The sequence below is a fragment of the Pygocentrus nattereri genome, chromosome 28 (genome assembly GCF_015220715.1).
Source record: "Pygocentrus nattereri isolate fPygNat1 chromosome 28, fPygNat1.pri, whole genome shotgun sequence".
Taxonomy (NCBI): Eukaryota; Metazoa; Chordata; class Actinopteri; order Characiformes; family Serrasalmidae; genus Pygocentrus; species Pygocentrus nattereri.
In genome coordinates this window covers 17,454,105-17,473,789 of record NC_051238.1, presented here as the reverse complement: position 1 = coordinate 17,473,789, position 19,685 = coordinate 17,454,105, and the positions used below count along the sequence as shown (strand labels likewise).

At 39.0% G+C, this 19,685-nt stretch overlaps 1 protein-coding gene across 1 annotated transcript in view; it reads left to right on the top strand.

The window, feature by feature from the left end:
- faf1 (Fas (TNFRSF6) associated factor 1) overlaps positions 1 to 19,685 on the top strand; it is an 86,600-nt gene that overhangs the window by 20,473 nt on the left and 46,442 nt on the right. Inside the window, exons 5-8 of the mRNA XM_017693542.2 lie at positions 1,944 to 2,035; positions 2,264 to 2,355; positions 11,179 to 11,284; positions 18,603 to 18,689. Coding sequence (XP_017549031.1) covers positions 1,944 to 2,035; positions 2,264 to 2,355; positions 11,179 to 11,284; positions 18,603 to 18,689 — 377 coding nt within the window. The remainder of the gene's footprint in view (positions 1 to 1,943; positions 2,036 to 2,263; positions 2,356 to 11,178; positions 11,285 to 18,602; positions 18,690 to 19,685) is intronic.

The following is a 19,685-nucleotide window of genomic DNA, read 5'->3' as shown; positions in this document are numbered from 1 at the left end:
TACACATTTTTCTTAGTGGGACCTTCACGCCAGGTCTGAAGCACTGCAACTATATTCCATTCTACAAAAAAAGACAAAACATCGAGTCCCACCACTTCTTACAAGAGCTGGCTAAAGCTGCATAGCAAGCCATAGCGACAGTTCAGTGGGGGAATTTGAGACTACTTCTGCTTGTTGTTACACTCATTAAAAATGAGCAAATGAACTGCAGTTAAGTACAGTAGCTGTATTGTATTCAGTCATTCCTTGCCGTTGAGCTCTCGTCCACCATTTATTGACTTTAACCTCCACGTTTTTTTTTTCTTCAATACACTTAAATAAATAAAAAATTATTGCGGGTGTTTTTTTTTTTTTTAATTGCGATGCCATTAATTTGTGACAGTAAGTCATTATTTTGAGAAGCTTTCTCATTGGATAGAATCTCAGAATGAAGACAATCTCAGAATAATGTCTTAATATTGCAATATTATGACTTGGCATCTCAAAATAATGATTCTGTTGCAAGGCACAGTGACACAGTTCATTTAAGAAAAAAAAATAAAGTGCTAGATATTTTTTATTTCAAGTAGCGAGAGTGGGTTTCCTTTTGTGCTCTGCCACAAGAGTTCTGCTGCCATCCTGATGCACGTTTGTTGGTCTGCAACCGTGTCAACAGAGCTCTGATTTCAACGTATCCGTACAACGCAGAAAATGGGGCAGGCTCCGCAGTATCTTATTTACGTAGTATCAGTTTCAGACTTGGTGTGAAAGACTACATTAATATATGTATTCATTTTCAGAACTTGACTGTAAAAATCAGGCTCTGTGTAAATAAGCCTTTGGTCCTGTAATCAAAAGTCTGTATTTCCATCATTTGAATGAGGAACTGAAGGTCCTGGGATCTTGTTCAGGGCTGCAGCGATTCTTAACTGTGGCTCATATGTTTTCAGCTCTCAGGTTTGGCTTAGTTAGAAATATTGACCAACCGCATATTTGGGATGAACAGCGGCCATTACTATAGCCTATTGAAAGTTCTGTCTCTAGTTGTTTATGTTAAATAAATGTGTTAGTCAATTCATCAATTTTTTTTATTTATTTTTTTTACCCCACCTTTAGTTACTTGGACTAATTGTTACAGCTTTATTGTCTGGATGGTGTGGGTATGTGTTTCTGTGAATGAGCATTAGTTGCCACCTTGTCAGTGTACAGTTATTCCGCCATGCTAAGTGAGTCAGAGAGGTTGCACGAATGACTGAAGTTAAACCAACAAACAAGCAATGATTTCCGATATATTTTGATGTGATCAAATCAGCTGATAAGAAATGTGTATCTAAAATATGTCTGAGCGAAATATAAAGGAAGGCATTCTACAGGTGACCTTACTGACCTTGATCGCTTTTGTTAGCTATAATTACCCCATGCTCTTGGTGTAAAGTCAGTTATAGTGCAGTGTCTTGGGGTGCTCTCTGGGAGTTTTCTAGTTTGCTCTTGTGCAGTTGGACCATAAGTATTGATTTATAAGTTATAACTGAAATTATTATTATTATTATGTAATTTTTTAATATTGTACAGCAAAATTAGCATACAACATTAGCAAATAAAATTATTCTAAAAAGCACCTGATGATGTCCTATGAGTACTTTTGAGCACTGTACATTATATTTTCAAGTGACTGACTGTTAAGCTTACCATTTGGCTGGTCATGCAAAAGCAGTTAGGACTTGATAATTAACTGTGGAATTGAATTAACTGTGCTAAGGTTGGAAAACCATCATGCTTTTTAGCAGTGTAACTAGAGTTTTGTCATCCCTGGTCTGATCTTACTTTATTGTGTAAATATTTTAAACTCTCCTTGTAAAGTTAATACTGCCACCTCCTGGTGGTACTGTGTATTAAACTATTGTTTTATTTTTTTATTTTGGGTTTTTTTTTTTTTTAATCTGAAAAGTATATTCTCTTTGCAGGAGACATCAAACAGATACTGGAGACGGAGCTTCAGGTGCCTGTGTCTAAAATGCAGTTAAAAGGCTGGAAGAGTGGCGATGTTTCAGACAGTGTAAGTGTTTCTTTGCTATAATGTAATCTGTTGTCATTGTGTTTTTTTTTTTTTTGGTTTGGTTTTGTCCCATACTTGGATCAGTTAATCCGAACAGCTGACCTAAAGAACTACGTGTGCTTTAATTAGTACCTTCATACTTTGTGGGAGATACCTGCTCAGTTAGAAAAGAAATTCTGATTAATTCACATTTTACTTTTTCTGTTGACTTCTGGGCTTTCTTTTTAGACGGTGCTGCGGAGTTTACATCTGCCCAAAAACAACAGCCTGTATGTGCTGACCCCAGACATTGCCCCGTCTGCCACTACCAGCCAGAGCAGGTATGTGTCTGTGTGTGGTAATACACTAGCAGTTAGAAGTTTGGAATCACAGTCACACTAAACAAAAAGTGGAAGTTGAATGAAATGCTGCTGTTATGATGCTACTGCTCTACAACTTCACAGATTTTAACTAATTAGTATTATTTTTTTGAAAAAAGAAAATATTTTAAATATGTACCTTACATTTGAAACATTGAAACATAATGATGACAATCTCAGGTACAGAACGTTCTTGGAACTATGAACTTAGAAATTAAAAGGAATAATCACAGTATATTGTTCATGTAATGTCTTCAGTATTTGTTAGTATTTCCAAGAAACTGGAAATGTTGAATAAAACCTGAACTAGACAACTACTCTCATGCTATCACAAATGTTCATGTTCTGTGTGATGGCAAAATCCACATGATTTGTTTCAAATCAGCATCTCAAATAGATTTTTTTAGACCAAGAGTATTTACCAAGTGTTGATTTTGGATCACTCTTTAGACTTCCGAATTTAAAAAGGCCAGTATGTATTTCAAGCAGAGACTGTGCTTTGGAACACCTTAATTTTTATTGGAGGAAACTTTTCTAATACCACAACATAGGCACAGTTCTATAAAGCTATATGCATGTTTAACTAGAGCTAAACCTGGCCTTTACACAAATCATTGTGTAGTTTGATACAAAACAAAAGACACCGTTTTTCATAAAGAATCAGGAATAGATGATGTGATGAAGTAGAATTGTGAGTAAATTTTAACAGTTTTTAATTCAAATGAATATAACAGTAGTACAAAATAGAGAAGAAAACAATGCATGACCAGTGACTTCTAACTGTACAATAGAAAGAACAGTACAGGCAACTTTCTGATTGCTAAATAACATTTGTTTGTTGGGGACAGCTACTGAGGGACAGCTACTTGAAATATTAGTTTCAAGCACTGACTACTACCTTTAAGCATAAAGCTGTAAGAAATACTGTTTTTACAGTTGATTTGTGAAAGATATCAGCACCTGACATGTAAAATGTGAAAATGGCTAATATTTTATTCAAAATCGTTAGGAAACTTACTATATATTCCTAATTGAAATTCTGTATGAGTTGGCAGACTTTGTGTGCTCTCTGTCTGCTTAACACTAGGTGGCACTGCTTGATAAAGTAAAAGAAAAATTGAACACACACAAGGGAGTTTTGATTAGAAGACTAGTACCTTATTCTCTTGAGCTGAATACAGTCTTGTTTTTATATTTTCTAAAGCAATGTAGTTTGACACCATATTTTTTCTGGTTTCGTAAGATCAGAATAAGAAAATTTTCATACATTATTGCTCAGAACTTTTGTGGCAAATTTGTTTCCATTGCTGTAAAAACAGTTTTGTTGCAAATATACATGTAAACACAGCATACTGTTCTAATGTGATGTTAGTACTTTATTGATTTCATATAATTTACATGAAGCTCTTTAAATAAACTTAAACATTTTATAAAATTACTTGTCCACCCAACCTGCACAAATTTTCAGAATGATTGAGAAAGCTGTATAGCATCAATATTTAAGTTATAAGGCTCATATTTGCAAATCACTCATCAGAAATTCTTTGACTGTTACTGTAGATATAATAGACCATTTATTTTTTAATAAGCTCAATACCTTGCTCACAAAGTAATTAAGATTCTGAGTAAAAACATGTTTTGTCCATGCATGAGAAAACATATATATTTTACTATTGATTAATTTAACAACTATTAAAATGAACTGCTAATGTGTGATACTGCATTTTATCAGCAAATATTTAAATATTTCAAGTCTTGAGCATTTTGAAAAGTGACATTTCCCAGTAATTATCGGTTTGACATGTTTAACTGATTAAACCACAAGTCGTGCTGACACATGCCCCACAGCCTACCAGGCTGTCTATGTGAGAAACACAATAGGTATTGTGTCATTGAACACTTAAGTGACTCTTTTTGAGGCAGTTCCAGCAGTCATTCTGAGTCATTTTATCACATTTAAACTCTACTGTCAAGGACAAAAACAAAAAGAATATTTGCTTTGACACAGGTATCAGTAATGTGGGTGTTACTCAAACTTTGTGCTCAGTAGGCCCATAACAAACGAATGAAACAAATGAAAAGGAAATCTGACAAAAGAAGGTTGATGTCCTTGCTTGTACAACTATAGCTGTGCAGTGTGGCCTAAAAATTAAATCACTATATTCTAAGATAAGGTATTGTAACAGAGTGCATACATCCAAAATACTTATGTACAAGTTATTTTGGAGGGGGAAAAAACTTTTAAGTGTAATCATTATAAATACAAAAGAAAGTAATTGATTATGATTTTTGATTGACTTGTTTTTTATGTCAGAAATTTATTTATTTAGTTAGTTTGTTAGTTATTGAGTAATATTTTGATGTGTGATTTGCATGGTGACAAATGTCTTATTCAGGCACACATTTGGGTTTATTATTTAGAAAATTAATCTTGAGTCTTAATGACTAGTGAATGCTAACTGCTTATGTTAGGTGTTTAGTTATGAGAGGGATGAATCAAAGTCTACACTTGACATGTCCTTTGAGTTTAACAGGTTTTGTGCAGCTAAAGGTTTAAAGATAGCCATATTGCTAAAATTAGCCTAGTCATATTAGTTTCAAGTTCAATTCCTTTGTATTTTAGTCCTTTGTGATTCATAAGAAATTATCACTAAATCTCTAGGCTTTTAAAGTCATGAGTAGTTAAGTGAGAAGCAGGTCAGTTTGGTGGGTTTGTGTGTCTGTGTTTCTCTGTGTAATTATCTGTTTTGATTAGAGCTGCTGTTAGTCCCAGCGGGAGGCAATGGGGATGTAACGACATGACTGTGTGTAAACTGGCATCTCTGTCAACTTGTGTGGACACTGTACTCTGATGTGTGAACAGGCATATGAGAAGGAATGTTAATAATGGGCTCTAACCTATTGTTGTGATTAATCATGCTCTGCTCAAAACATGTTGACAATTAGCTTGTCTGCATTTTCTTTTTCATTGTTAGGTGTTATGCATTTCATTATGCTTTGGTGCCTGGAATCAGATTTTAAAAGTTTGTCATTATCTGATGTGTTGGTAGTAGGGCTGCAATTCATGATTGTCCATAACTCATTCATTGGTCTATTTTCAGTAATCAAGGAAAAAGAGTGCAGTTGTTGGTTTGTCAGTAAGCAACATTGAATGATTAAATATTTAATAAGCATTTACCCTTTTCATGGTTTATTTTGTCATCATAGAAAAACATAATTTTTTAAAACATACAAATAGACTGTATTGTTGGCAAATGCAAACCAGAAGTCATTTCAACAAGATAATGAAATAAATTACTTTTACAAAAATGTTGCAGAATAAAGTGCAAAAACAAAAAAAAATGTTAACATCAGCAAGTAGAACAAAATATTGACAGAATAGAAAACGTAGACATCTACAGGTAGAGCAGTTGTACCAGTTAGTGAGTATAAAAAGGTAAACATCAAATGACATGAATCTAACCATTGGTCGTTTTTCAGATTTTCTTTTTATTAAGAGAGCATAGCTAGCTGATAACTGTTTGTTGTAATGAATGTTGCCTTACCCAGCTTTTGTCTTGCTTCTGTTTCTTCACACATAATTGGCATTGCATGTGTACTGAACCATGCTTGAAATTTCATACCAGGCCTCAAGCACATTTTAACAGTGATTGGAGTCAATTTTTCTCTACAATTTGATAAGGTTGTGTATATTGCTTTTGCTTTAGGTTGAGCGCGGTCAGAGGTAGGATGGCGTTTGGCACTGAACATTCCTGGAAGTGTTGGCTATGCCGTCAGTAGCCTGTGTGCTCAGTGAACGAACACGGAGAAGCACTCCTTCTCGATGAGACAAAGAAATCACTGTTCACATTATGTGCACATTGAGCCAAGCCAAACTGCAGAATTCACTTTTGGTTCAACTGTTGCACCACTAATATTTACCTTATTTACAAAACACATGCGTTAAGAAACCATTCATTACTTTTTGCATGGTGCACAAACATAGCACCAACTCTTTTAGGTCATATTTGTAAAAAAAATATTATTTCATATATAATTGGCAATAAAAGGATGTTCTGCATTAGTATTGAAAATGCTGATCCATGTACGTTTCTTTCTAGTGATAAAGCAGAGCAAAATTGATTTTGTTTCTTTGTTGTTGGTAACATCATAACCAAACCTGATTTTACTGATCACAAATAAACAGGCCAGTTATCAGCGATTAACACTGAACACACACACACACACAAGGCCAGCACTTTTAAAAAGATTACTTGGGGTTTTTTTCTGTCCATACAAAAAAACAGAAAATAAAATCTACCATAGATTTTTTTTGCTTTCGTCATGTGGCCTTCATCCAGATATAATCACACACTATGTTCAGATTCAGACCAAAGGTTTAATATCTTAGTCATGAGAAGCTCCTGCTGTGAGTGCTGTGTTTTCTGCTCATGCATTTGTGGTATCATGCCAGGTGCGCTCAGAATTGCGTTTTCATTTTATTCATTACTTCATTTTATTTTATTTATATATATTTTTTTGAGTCATGCTTGACAGAAGTTTCTACTGTCTGTGTTTTGTTTTAATTATGTAATGTGACAATGACAAGATTTATTGTGAGCTATTTTTTTATCTGCATTATCTATTTAATCAGTTCGTTGTTGCAGCCCTAGTTGGTAGTTACCCTTTTTGTAGGAAATGAAGAGAGCTCTTTTAGCTGTTTTATGCTTGTGCAGATGTTTTGGAAAATAACTCTTGGATCCCTCAGTAGTCTCACTTTAAATGGCACACTTTCCAGTGACCACAACCTTGTAGATCTCTGGTGTCAAAGCTTCATTATCTCCTAGGTGCTATTTTTGTGGAGTCAAGGTGTGGTGCTCAGGCATATGGAGAGAGAGTGTGAGTGAGGGAGTTGAGTGTGCAGTGACCCCATTGTCACCAATAACTGTGTTGCCTCACAGTGCAGTGAGGAAAAGACCTCCAGCAGAGTGAGCAGGCAAGCTGTTAGCTGCCATTATAAATAACTGTCACACCCAGATAGAGTCAGAGCTGTTCCTTCAGAGTTGTGAAAGAGCTTTGACCCCTGCTGCAGTATCGGCGCAACACATGCAGCTATGGGTGCAAACTGGACATCACTCGGGTGTCTGGTGGATGTAAGCTTGCTTGGTATGTAGTGTTACACACATAAAGGCAAGGCAGTGGTTTGTTTAGCAGTGACATGCCTCTAATGCGTGGGGGGGGGGGGGATGATAAACGATTATGGTCTTTCTTACATTTTAATTATCTTGGGAACAGGAGTCACAAAGGACATTGCATGTGCTTGATTGGCTCAGTATTTAGATAGATCAAGATAGATCTGCAGTGACTTAATAAAGGATGCAAGATATTTAATGCAGTAAAATAATGGCTGATATACCTTATATACCAATTTTAAATGTTGAGGCTATACAGATGATTGGAATTGGCAGAAAACGCCATGGATAAAATGATTTTTTTTTTTTGTGTAGTAATGAACAGACAGCTGTAATTTGAAGAGAATGACCCACTGTTTGACTAAAAAAGTCTTTAGAGGGAATTTATACTGATTTTCCAAAATTTCTGGGTAATTTAATCTAATGTAAACATGTCTTACATCCTCTATTTAAAGTCTTTGCCAGCGACTTGGTAGCTGTGGCTACCAAAACTCTCACAAAAATTCTTAAAGTTTGAGTTGGCTAAATACTGAGCCAATCAAGGCCATGCAAAGTCCTTTCTAACTCCTCTTTTCGTTCATGGCAAGGAATTTCATTGACAAGAAATGGTTAATTGTAGAGGAAATTGTCGACTCAGATGGCTTTAAAGTGGTGTTGATAGGAACCAGGGATCAACCATGTAAATTTAACTATTTTATTTACCATGCAAAACCACCAGTGAACCTACACATCTTGAATTTTTATATGTGTGATATTGATAGTATAAATATTATGTTACTAATACCACCAAATTATAAAATATTGATTAAATCTGAAACATGTTTTCTTTGTGGACTATTTTGACATATAATGCTATGTATGGATTGTTCAACCATGAATGTATTTAAAAAAAAAAAAAAGTCAAGTCGTATCCAAAAACTATTTTTGCATACAAAGACATGATCAGTGTCTTTGCAATTTTACCAAGTGTAATTATATCCATTATATTATTTCAGCTATTTGAATGTTTTTTGCTTCAGTATCAGCACTAAACACAAATTCATCTATTTAAAAGATGTATATTTAATAAGGGCCCAACCGATATAAAACTTTTGCCAATGTTCCCATGTTACACAATACCAGTAAATTAGGATGGTTTCCTCTGATGCGTGTGAAACATACCTTTTTGTGTATTTTTGAACTGCTGATCTCATTAGAAAGTGCATCACCATGGTCAGAAGAGAATATAATATGCTAGTACATCATGCAAAGGTGCAAAGGAGAAAGAGATCACTAATGTCTTTCTTGCCCATTCTGAGATGTCTTCTGCCATGGACCACAGGTGGTGCAGCTGAATCGAAGACCCAGTTGTTGGCTGCTCTTCCACACTACCTGATAGTCTTGCCCTCTTACATATGAAAAAAAATTATAATGAGTTAAAATTTGTTTGCTAATTTCACTATTCATTCCACTGGCCTGTATTGTGCATAGCAGTAAGTGTTTTTAAATTGCATCTGCTGAAGACGTGGGTGTGAGAGTTAGCCGTTACTCTTTCAGCTCATTGTTTTTAGTTCATAATCATGAATGAGGTCTCACTGTTATAATTGGGAGCAGGCTGTGAAAATGGGACATTACTCAACAAATAAAAGCCACTGTAGGCAATTACCGCAAAGCACACCTCAGCCCGCTGTCACCAAACAGATTAATCAAACATATCCTCACATCTCTGAGCCTGCTCATTTCTCTGCTCTGTTTGAATGCAAATAAAGCACCGGCTGTGGAGCTTTCAGGAGAGACTCTGTCCAAGGTAGTTACAGAAATCCAGTGATGAGCCAAGCATAATACACGCGCACACACACACAGTCCAACTCTCACTCCCTTTCTCATATCATATCATCATGGAGAGTTATCTAGACTGTTAATCTCCAGCATAAATAATGGAGCCTGATGAATAATTTAAAACAAATCATCTATTTCTGTTGCTTCCAGAAGATGTGTGTGTTTAAGGTTATTTTAATTTGAACTCCAGATTTTTCAAATACAAGTGAGTCATTGCACATTTGGTATTTATCTCATCTTCTGACTCTGATCTCCTTGGAGATACAGAGGCCTGAGGAATCTGGCACAAAATAAAAGAAAACAGTTTAAACCAACAGCAGTTAGCCTGCTGAGTTGTCTTACCAAAACAATGAATTAAAACACATTTCAAGTAACTGGGTGGAGGGGGTGGGGGTAACCCAAGTCAGAAATAAAATGTATGTTTGTATTTTTATGTAATTGTGGCTGGAGTTGGATTCTGTCTATGCCATATAGAGGGGAAATGAGAGACATAGGGCTTTAATAAAGTCTGTTTCTGCGCTGTGCTCAGGGACAACGAGGGAAGCTGTAGGCTTATCTCTGAATGAAACCAATCTGTTGAGACTGCTCCTCATTTACACCATGATTTGCTTTCTGTCTATAACAGCCAGTGACATTTTATTTCCAGCACATTGTGTGGGTGTATGAGGGGCCTGTCAGAGATGGTACAGGTTGAATGTATGTGTGAAGGTAGGAGGTCATGGCCAGGTGCTGATGGGAGCTCTGAGGTTTGGACTTTGTTAATTTTCCATATTTTTAATTTTATGTATTTAGTTCTGTTTTACAAAACCATTCTATATTTGTCAGTACAATTATGTGACTGCCTGACAAGTAAGCCTATTTAAGTTTCTCTTCACATTCATTTTTTTTTTTCCATTTGACCACCACATAAAAAACCCTCCACCCTCGCTTGAACACACATTTCTGACTCTCTTTGGCCTGGCTGTCTTTTCTCTGCCTCTACATCATCACAAATGCATTTGCTCTTCTGACTGCGCCAATTTCCAATTTTCCCCGCTAGCTACAACAAACATTACATTTACATATTGATTCCGCAGTTTTAGTCAATGTAAATATGCTGTCATTACAGTAAATGTGGGCTTCTGTTAACATAAGCTTGTCCAAAGCTCCTCAGATTAAGGCAGCGGTTGCATAATTAATGTGGGTACTGCGCATTAATTCCCGACTCTCCTTTTCCTATCCGCTTACGTTTGAACCATGATTAGCCAGCAGGCTCTTCTCTAAGCTGTTGATTCATATTCATGCACACAGGCAGCGCTTTTGTTCAAAATGCTACTTAACCTCTGACGATTGTTATTAGCCAAGTGCTACGTTCTCCTTCAGCCTCTACTGGAGCCTGCTTTCTGTCCCTTGTGAAATCTATGACCTAGCTCTTGGTCAGCTTTCAAAGGATGTTCCGGAGAGCCATGGGCCCTCTGACACTTTTGAGAGGCTTTTGGGCCTCTTAGCTCATACCGATAAGAGAATGTAGATCTCCAGATGGCCCTGGGGTGGAGGTGTGTTGGAGGCATGTCACGGCTCCTGTCTCCCTACCCCTGCTGGGCTGGGACCAACAGGCAGCAAGCATCTGTGGTTGTGGTGGTGAAGTTAAGGAAGACCAAGGGGTGGCTGGGGCTTGTCTGAGCCCACAGGCTCTGGGGAGATAGAATGAAGCTCTCTTCACGGCAGGGAGAGGAGTGTATGCGAGCCCTGACTCGTCCCCTGCTTGACTTTAACCCACTCTAATTTTTCCTCTCATTGTTTCCTCTGTTAACAGCGTCCAGCAGGAGTCGTTAAATCAGAACTACCTGCTGATCATCAGTCACCGGGAAGCGCAGCGAGAGTACAGCCTCAACTTTCCTGCCACTAGAACCATCCAGGAGGTGAGACACACTCTCACACCTGTCTGTTGTACATTTTTCTAAATGTAAAATTGACTCTTTCTTAGTGTCTCTTAAGGCCAGACCCATATATCAGTTGGCTGATAGTATCGGATGATATTAAAGTACTAGAGAATTATTGGTATCTGCGAGAATCCCGCTGATAACACTGAGAACACTGATCTTTCAACTGCTGTTTGCATTCAAAAGGTCATAGTTATTTAATTTAAATTCTCAACTTTATTGCTATTGCGAATACACAATTGGAATACAAAAATTCAGTATTTGTAATCAGTCCAAGTTACATTTTGAAAACTCAGTATTCAGAATGCAGGAAATTTTTCAATTAATGAGTCCCCCCCCCCAAACACAAAAAGTTCCTACTAAAGTCTGAGTAGACTGATAAATCGGGTGATGAGCAAGATATTAATCCCAGTATTACTACACTTTTGTGAGAGATTCCTGTCTATTTAGTCTTTAATTTTGTGCATGAGAAGAAGAAAATGACTCTGTATGTTGGATTTGAGTGGTCTAAATTAATTTGTTAGTAAAGTTTAAAGTTGTAGTACTGTGCACAAGTCAGACAACCCTACATTTATTAAATTTGCAGTCAAAAAGGCTATATTAAGAAGTTATGCTTTTCCCCCCCAGGTGATATTTCTGAGTATGTTAGAATATAATCCACTTGCATAAAAGTTAAAAGAAAACAGTTTCCAAAACTGGAGTAAAAATTGTTGAAATATCTAGACAAAATGAGACTCATATCAATTGGGCGAGACCACCAATTCAGAAAGCGTTATGTGCAAAGTACAAAAGTCACTTGGCTTGTGGAACAGTTGGGAGCAGTATGCTCGCCTACCATGTGGTCAAGACCGAGCAAATTCATTTCCTGTTCAGCCTCTTTCTCCAGTCTGGTTTTAGCTGTCCACACAGCCACGGTCTGCCTAAACGGTCCAAAGCTGTTTGATCACAGGACAAATTGGCATGTGCAAGGGACATGTGGGGGAAGGTGTTTGTGGAGAGGGCCTGCGAGGGAGATGCTTAATTTCTTGGTGCAAAATTAAACAGTGGATTTGGGAGCAGATGAAATATTCATCAATACGTTGGAGGACTCTAGTTCTGTGTTTGCCTTTCACTCATCACTGTGGCTGCTATTGCCAGACCTACTACTTTAGAGGAGGAGGTTTAGCACCAACCCCCCCCCCAATAGCTAATCAACTCCCTTCCCTCTCACACTGGAGCTGCACGGACACCATCTTTTCATAGCTCTTCATTTAACAGACTGCGGTATTTAAAGTTGGTGTGTAAGGAGCACAAAACCCAAGTGCCTCCGTTCCAAATACACAGCCCCACCCTCGGCTTCTTTGCATTCTCCCTGGCCTGCCCCAGTAACCTGCACACAGTGCTCAGCCAGTGCCTCCATCAATTATTCACAGCAGGTAGCACGCTACACGTCAAGTGTAACAAGCTCCCTACAGATTGACGGGCCTGCTTTCACCCCCTCCTGTGCAGGGGGAGTCACGTTGGGCCTACACAGTCCTGTTGCAAAGAAACACACATCTCTGATGTTCATTTGATTTCTTAAATGTCATTTGAGATGAATTTGGGCGTATTTGTATGTTGAAAAGTCAAGTGAAAGTTGATAAAGGAAATAACATTTGTAAAGAAACAGTCAGAAGATGTTGCTGTTACGTGAGATTTGTAATGGCTTTGTGAGCTGATGTTTAATTATTGACGGTAATAGAAGGATGCGTTAGGTTTATTCAAGTATAAAGTTGAGCTCCCAAGCTTTGAGTGTTATTTGATGTTAGACTAATGTAGAAGTGGGTTGGGATTACTAGAAGTAGACAGATTAATTCAAAACTATTCCAAAAAACAAACAAAAATGTTACTATTTGAGGAATTACCCAAGTCAAGGAAAAGTCTTCTCTGTAGTGCTTGATAAATAGTCTGTGTTGGAGCAAAGCCTTGTATCTCCAATTTTTAATTTTAAATTTTTTTTGCTCTGACTTCCATTTTAAATTAAGCATGTTTTTCCTCCTCATTTAAACTCACCATTTTGATGTGCGAGCTTTTCTTTTTGTTCCAGCGTTACGACATGGAGAAAGTCAGATTTTTTCATTTGTTAGGCTCACTCTATGTTTATAATAATTTTTTGTATAAGTAGTATTCAAATTTGTCTGCGATGGCCTTGCGACCTGTCCAGGGTGTATCCTGCCCTTCCCGCCGAAGATTGCTAGGATAGGCTCCCAGCGCCCCGTCCCGCCCCACCCCCCCCCCCCCCCCCCCCCCCCCCCCCCCCCCCCCCCCCCCCCCCCCCCCCCCCCCCCCCCCCCCCCCCCCCCCCCTTGCGAAAATGGATGGATGGATGGATATTCAAATTTGAACCATATGTAATTTTTGTAGTGTATGAATTATTTTAATCTCTGCAAAAATAGAATAGGAACTGCACACAAAAGTGCCACATTTATGTTCCCTGTGAAGAATGTGTTTACAACAAAATGACGTTTGAATGGGGGTGTTCAAACTTGATGAGATGCAGTCCAAGTCTTCATATAGATAACTACATGAAGGCTCAAATATTATAATAAAGCAATGAGGACAAACTCCACAGGGGGAAATATGTCAGCCTTCCATGTGGTGAAGACAGAGCAACCATTGTTGCCATTATTTGCTGTGTTGGTAAATTCTTTTTATAAGCCGGATCTGTGCCAGCGTCTGCTGTGGTAGCTGTAAAGCCACTCCAGCAACCAGCCTCGCTCTTGCTGCTCCCATCATCTCTTGCTTGAAGCAATGCCGCCTCGATGGCGCTGGTCACCATTACTGTAATCAGACTACTTGACAGGTTTGTAATGGTGCTAATTGAAGAGATTAAAGCGTAAGCGACGAGCACTCCCCTTCCCCCAGCAGATGGTTTTGATGAGCACCCACTGTGAACCTTAAGTGTTTCTGCCGGGATTACAACAACTGGGGAGGGCAGCCTGCCGGGAGGAGTGGGGGAGAGGGGAAAGGAGAGGAGGACCAGGCCCTGCTGGCTTGGTAGGGGAGCCAGCGTACGGACAAAGGCGAATCATACAGGCCGCTGCCGCCTCACGCTCAGTGGTCTTCAGGCATTCTAGGTTATTTGTCCAAAAAGAGGGAAAGATATTGAGAGTGAGAGAGTGAAAGAGTGAGTGAAAGAGTGAGAGAGAGAGTGAGAGAGAGAGTGAGAGAGAGAGTGAGTGAAAGAGTGAGAGAGAGAGTGAGAGAGAGAGTGAGAGAGAGAGTGAGAGAGAGAGTGAGAGAGAGAGTGAGAGTGAGAGAGTGAGAGAGTGAGAGAGTGAGAGAGTGAGAGAGTGAGAGAGTGAGTGAGTGAGAGAGTGAGTGAGTGAGTGAGTGAGAGAGAGTGAGAGAGAGTGAGAGAGAGTGAGAGAGAGAGAGAGAGAGTGAGAGAGAAAGGTTTATTTGTGCCAGAGTTATATTTGCAATACATTTAGAAGTTATACCAACTTCACACCACTTGTGCCTATTTGCAAGTTGCACATTTCTTTGTAATACTAATGGTTGGTTAGTTAGGTATTAGGTAGTTAATTTGATGGTAATTGGTGGTGTTCTAAAGAGGTTAGAGACATCAGGGAAGGTATGCTGTCTCTTCAAGCTTTTGCTGTTCTGTAGCATGAAGTAGAACAAAATAAATGAAAGACTGGGAATGAAAAGCTCAGCAGGGAGCACAATGTTCTTCTCAAACATTTCGTAGATGTTAAAAAGTTACTAACGAGAGGGGGGATGTGGTGTTTGTGTGTGCATTTTTTTCCTTTTTTCTTTCTTACAGTCATTGCCTAAAAAGTGCCTAAAAAGGCCTGTGTGAAAAAGCAACAAAACAGCAACACGAAGCTCTTCCAATCCCGGCTCTGCCCTCTTGCCTATTCACCACCACACAGCCACATATGGAGGCTACTGCAAGCCATCTTTTTTCTTTCTGCTGTCTTTTGTCTTTGCTGAAGACCAGTCGATGCTTTTCTGCTTGTGCATATCAATAGAGAGAGAGAGTCTCAGAGTGTCCTGTTGTTTGTCTTTGCCAAAGGCTCTTGCTTTGCCTTGTGGCTCCCAGGGAACGCACCCTTTCCCTGTCTCTATTGGGCCCCGGGCCCCGCTCTCTCTCTCTGATTGGCATTCCCAAACCCTAAGTGCCGGCCCAGGCTAAGCCTCAGAGCAAATGTTTGCCAGGAAAGTGGTGGCTAGAATAGGGCCGGCCGATAGGGCTCCGTCGGCCGTGACCAGACGAGCTATCCCAGGGATTTCTTCGCCACTGCTGTTTTTCTCTCCGCAGCTGGAGAGACGAGCGGAGAGGAAGAAAAGAAAGATGGAGAGTAAAAGAGTGTGAATGAAAGGCATCTGGTGCTGAAGAGCTTGTGACTGTTTAACGGCAACCTTTTCTTCTCTTTGATTCCTCTCCAGCCAGGGATTACCAGTACTTGGCATTTAGAGAGATTGGATCATTAGTGTGTGTGTGTGTGTGTGTGTGTGTGTGTGTGTGTGTGTGTGTGTGTGTGTGTGTGTTTGTGAGTTATTTTTGTGTTAATTGCCTGCGTCAGTTTAATGTGCACCGTCTTGCAAAATACACATCTATTAAATGTCCAGCCGTGATGTATTGCTATTAGAAACATTACTTGGATTGTAGATTTTCTTGTTTGTAATTTTAAAGCTTATTCAATTTAATGTTTACAAAACATTTACTTTCCACATTTTCTATTTGCTTTCTCTTGAAGGTTTAAGGCTTTATATTTATCTTATCTGTGGATTTTTGCAGAAAGTTTCTGTAATAATATTTTTATTTCAGGTAAAAAAAGCAAATAAACTATGGTTTGCCTGTATGAGGTCTATCAAACGGTGCAGTTTTTGTTCAGTCAGTAAGGGGGCAGCAAAAGACAGGAAGCTTTGACAATTGAGTGAAATGTGTTCGTGTCTTTCCTTTCATATCTGTTTTTTATGTATATCATTTCAGTGAAAAGGCAGTCTGAATTTTCTCTACAGGATATATTATATGTAACTTTTATGTTCACAAATCATCTGGAGAATTTTTTTTTTTCTTGATTTATTCTTTTCTTTTTTTTCTCTTCATGAAACCATGATGAATAAATGTGAACGTGAAATTTTAGAACGCAAATTCCTGGTGTTACATGTGATATGAAGAGGGAATTTTTTTGATTGCAGCTAAAATGTCTTTATCCAGGAGATCAGACAGTATAGCATGAGATAATGTCAACCTTTTGTATTTTTTTTTTTTTTTTAAACCCACTCTCTCAGCACAAGGCAGTCTTTCCTCCTTTGCTGAAGAGTCTTTTGTGACATTTAAAATGAAATGTCATCGGAAGTGGAATTTAATAGGGTGTCTTCTGTTCTGGTTTAATCAAAGCTCATTGTGCCCTCCAAAAAAAAAAAAAAAAGCTTTATGACACGATACAAATGTCAGCTTCTCAGAATATCTCGTAACTCTCCCTTTAATTCTAGAATTGGTGAAAAATAAATAGTCTTCTGGAGGATTTGTTTATCTTTCTTGATTATATATAGGTTTTCTCAGTTTGTTTGTAATGTGTGTTTTAAAAGGCTTTCATCAGCATTCTTGGCTCATGATTAGCTAATGATTACACTGTTTGTGATTTATATCAGCAACAGTGGGTGATTGGAGCATTTTTGCCCCTATTTATTTATTTAGTTAGTTAGTTATTTAGCCTAGGCAATATCTTGTAAAATTTTTGACTGTCTCCGATTCATCTTTTATTTTTTGTGCAACTTTTTTTTTATTCTCGGGAACTTGAAACCGCTTGTCAAGACACTAATAAAGAGCTTCACTTTGGATCTTTATCGTGATAGGAAGCCCTCAGCTAGAGGTTGGGAGAGTTTGGCAATATTGACAGTGGGCTAGTTCTCATAACAAGAGGCCTAGGGAAGTGAGCAGCAGTAAAATGCCAGAGTCCCACAGAGGACCCGTGTGCTTAGGCGGATGAACGCCGCTGCCAGGACCTTCGCGTTGGCATTAGTTTCTTCTTTCTCCTGGGCTATGGTGCCCCCTGACCCTGAACGCTTCATTACAGCTGAGCGTGGGTGTTTACGGCTGCCTGCTGGTCAGGCCTGGGCAGCCAAATCCCTGTAGCCCTCTGGTCAAACACAGATATTACACTCTGTAATAACACTGGCCAACCCGGCTGACCTCTGCTCACTTCATAAAGCATAGCGCACAGCCAAGTGTGTGGGCTGGTAGATGTTTGAGTGTGTGCAGTGCGGCAGTCTTTGACTTGAGATGCTGCACTGAATATTAGAGTTCCCTCTACCCCAACCAGTGTGTGTACCTGACCAAAGCATGAAGAACAATGCCTTTGGGCATACATACTTTACATTATGTAGAATAAAGGGCCATTACCTTTCTATTTTCTCATGGTCTAGTGAAGCCTATGCTTTCATCCCCGTTGCCGGGCTAGTGACAGCTTTTCCTACATTAGTGTTATGCTGCTAAAAACATATTTTTGGGTTAATCTCGGGTATGTAAATGTTTATAGAAGGATCTGCTGTTTTCCTCTCGGCATCAGCACCTCAGCTTCTGGTTCATATCCTTTGTTTTTCTAGCCTTCATGTGGCCATAGTTTCTGCCTCCATGGGCACAAGTCCTTGGTCTGGCTGAGGGTCCGTGTCCACTCGGTGTGCCTGCTGTGGGATTTGGCTGTGTGCGGGTAGGGCTTTCCAGCACAATGGCCAGTTTGCTCTGCTTCTGTATCTAGCGCCGCAGGGTAGCACATTCTGTGGGGGTAATGCGCTAGAATCTACACCCGTCCAGTTTAGAGCGACACCCACTTTGATCAGTCACCCTCCACTCATCAGCCTGGCATTGGGTTTTAAACCAACAGTGGTGCTGGGGCGAAAGCCGCCACGAACTGTTTAAAAGCACGCAATGTTATCAAGTGCAGATACACGGCAGCTGAAAGGCTGAAGAGAAATACTGTCCATTGGGCTGTTGATGTTATGCATTAAGCAAGGTATCCACGGAATGTCTCCCTCTCCCAGTCCCCTTCCCTCCCTGCCTTCTCAAATCATCCCTCTCTCTGTGATGCAAGCAGATTGTTGTGTATGTAATTGAATTAATGTAATTGGGAATTGAAGGCCTGTTGTTTTTTTTTTTTGTTTTTTTTTTTTTGGTTATCCATGTTATTGAAAGAACTTTAGAAAAAAATACTAGAGAAATTAGGTCTCAGTTCTGGAGTTAAAGAACATGGAGGCATCCATAGAAAAAATTTGATTGTTTTCATTGTTGTGTGTGTGTGTGTGTCTCTGTCTCTGTTTTTTTCAGGTGAAGAGAAACATCTCAGACTTGACAAACATCCCAGTACGGCATCAACAGTGGGATGGCTGGCCTGCCTCAGCCTCAGATGACTCAGTAAGTCATTTTCTTTCTTGCCATGTGATTAAGTAGTTTTGTGAAAATAGCTTTGTAAAAATGTCTACGTGTTTTATTTGCATCTGTATGGAAAGGTTCTTAAAAGAAATGCAAAAAATGTGTTTACTTTGGTATTTTTAGCTATTTGTTGGACTTTGGGCTTCTCCCCATTGGAGATGTTGAGACTAATTAAGATGTCACAGATCTGCTCCCCTCTGTTGCCCTCTAGCTGTGGACATTTAAGCTCATGTAGTGAAGTGTCACTGACCTTTCCCACCCCGGGCACTGCTTCTTACCTTTCACTTCTATGCAGTCACACTGATCAGAAGAGGCCCTAACCCTGAACTCTGAGGCACCCCTAAACCTACACTGCCCTTCTATGACAATCAGCCAATAATTCCATGGGAACCCTTCAGTTTTTAAGGAATCATCCTCCACATAATTTGCAAACTGTTTTCCTAGATAGTTTGTATCAGATGTCATTTGAATATTGAGCTCTCTGTTAAAGCCCCCAAATTCAACATCTAAATGTTTGTCTTGTGTGAAGTCAGAGAAATGCTGTGTAGTAACAACTGCAACTATTTTGTTAAGTGAAGCCGTGGAGACATTTTTAATGTGTCCAAAAACATTTCAAGATTATGTTCCAGTTTAAAGAGCTGACAGAATGTATCAGTTTCAGTAAATGCCTTGATGGCTTTGTTTTGTATGTAGTCACAGCTAGTGACCACCTTAACAATGAATGCTTTGTTTATATCCATTTTTTTTTCGGAGTAGTATGTGTTACCTGTTTCGGTTAACATTGGTATTGTCGATGGCTGAGTGGCGAGGTCGTCTCTAAGCAAAAAGCACAACAGGAACAAGGTCATTTCAGTCTACACCCTCTTACCACAGACGCTGCCCACTTCAACCTGGCCACTTGAGTGGCTGAAGTGTGCTCATTGACGACCTGAAGCCACAAGCTTGGTTTGAGTAAAGAGGCCTGCCACTCATGAATAC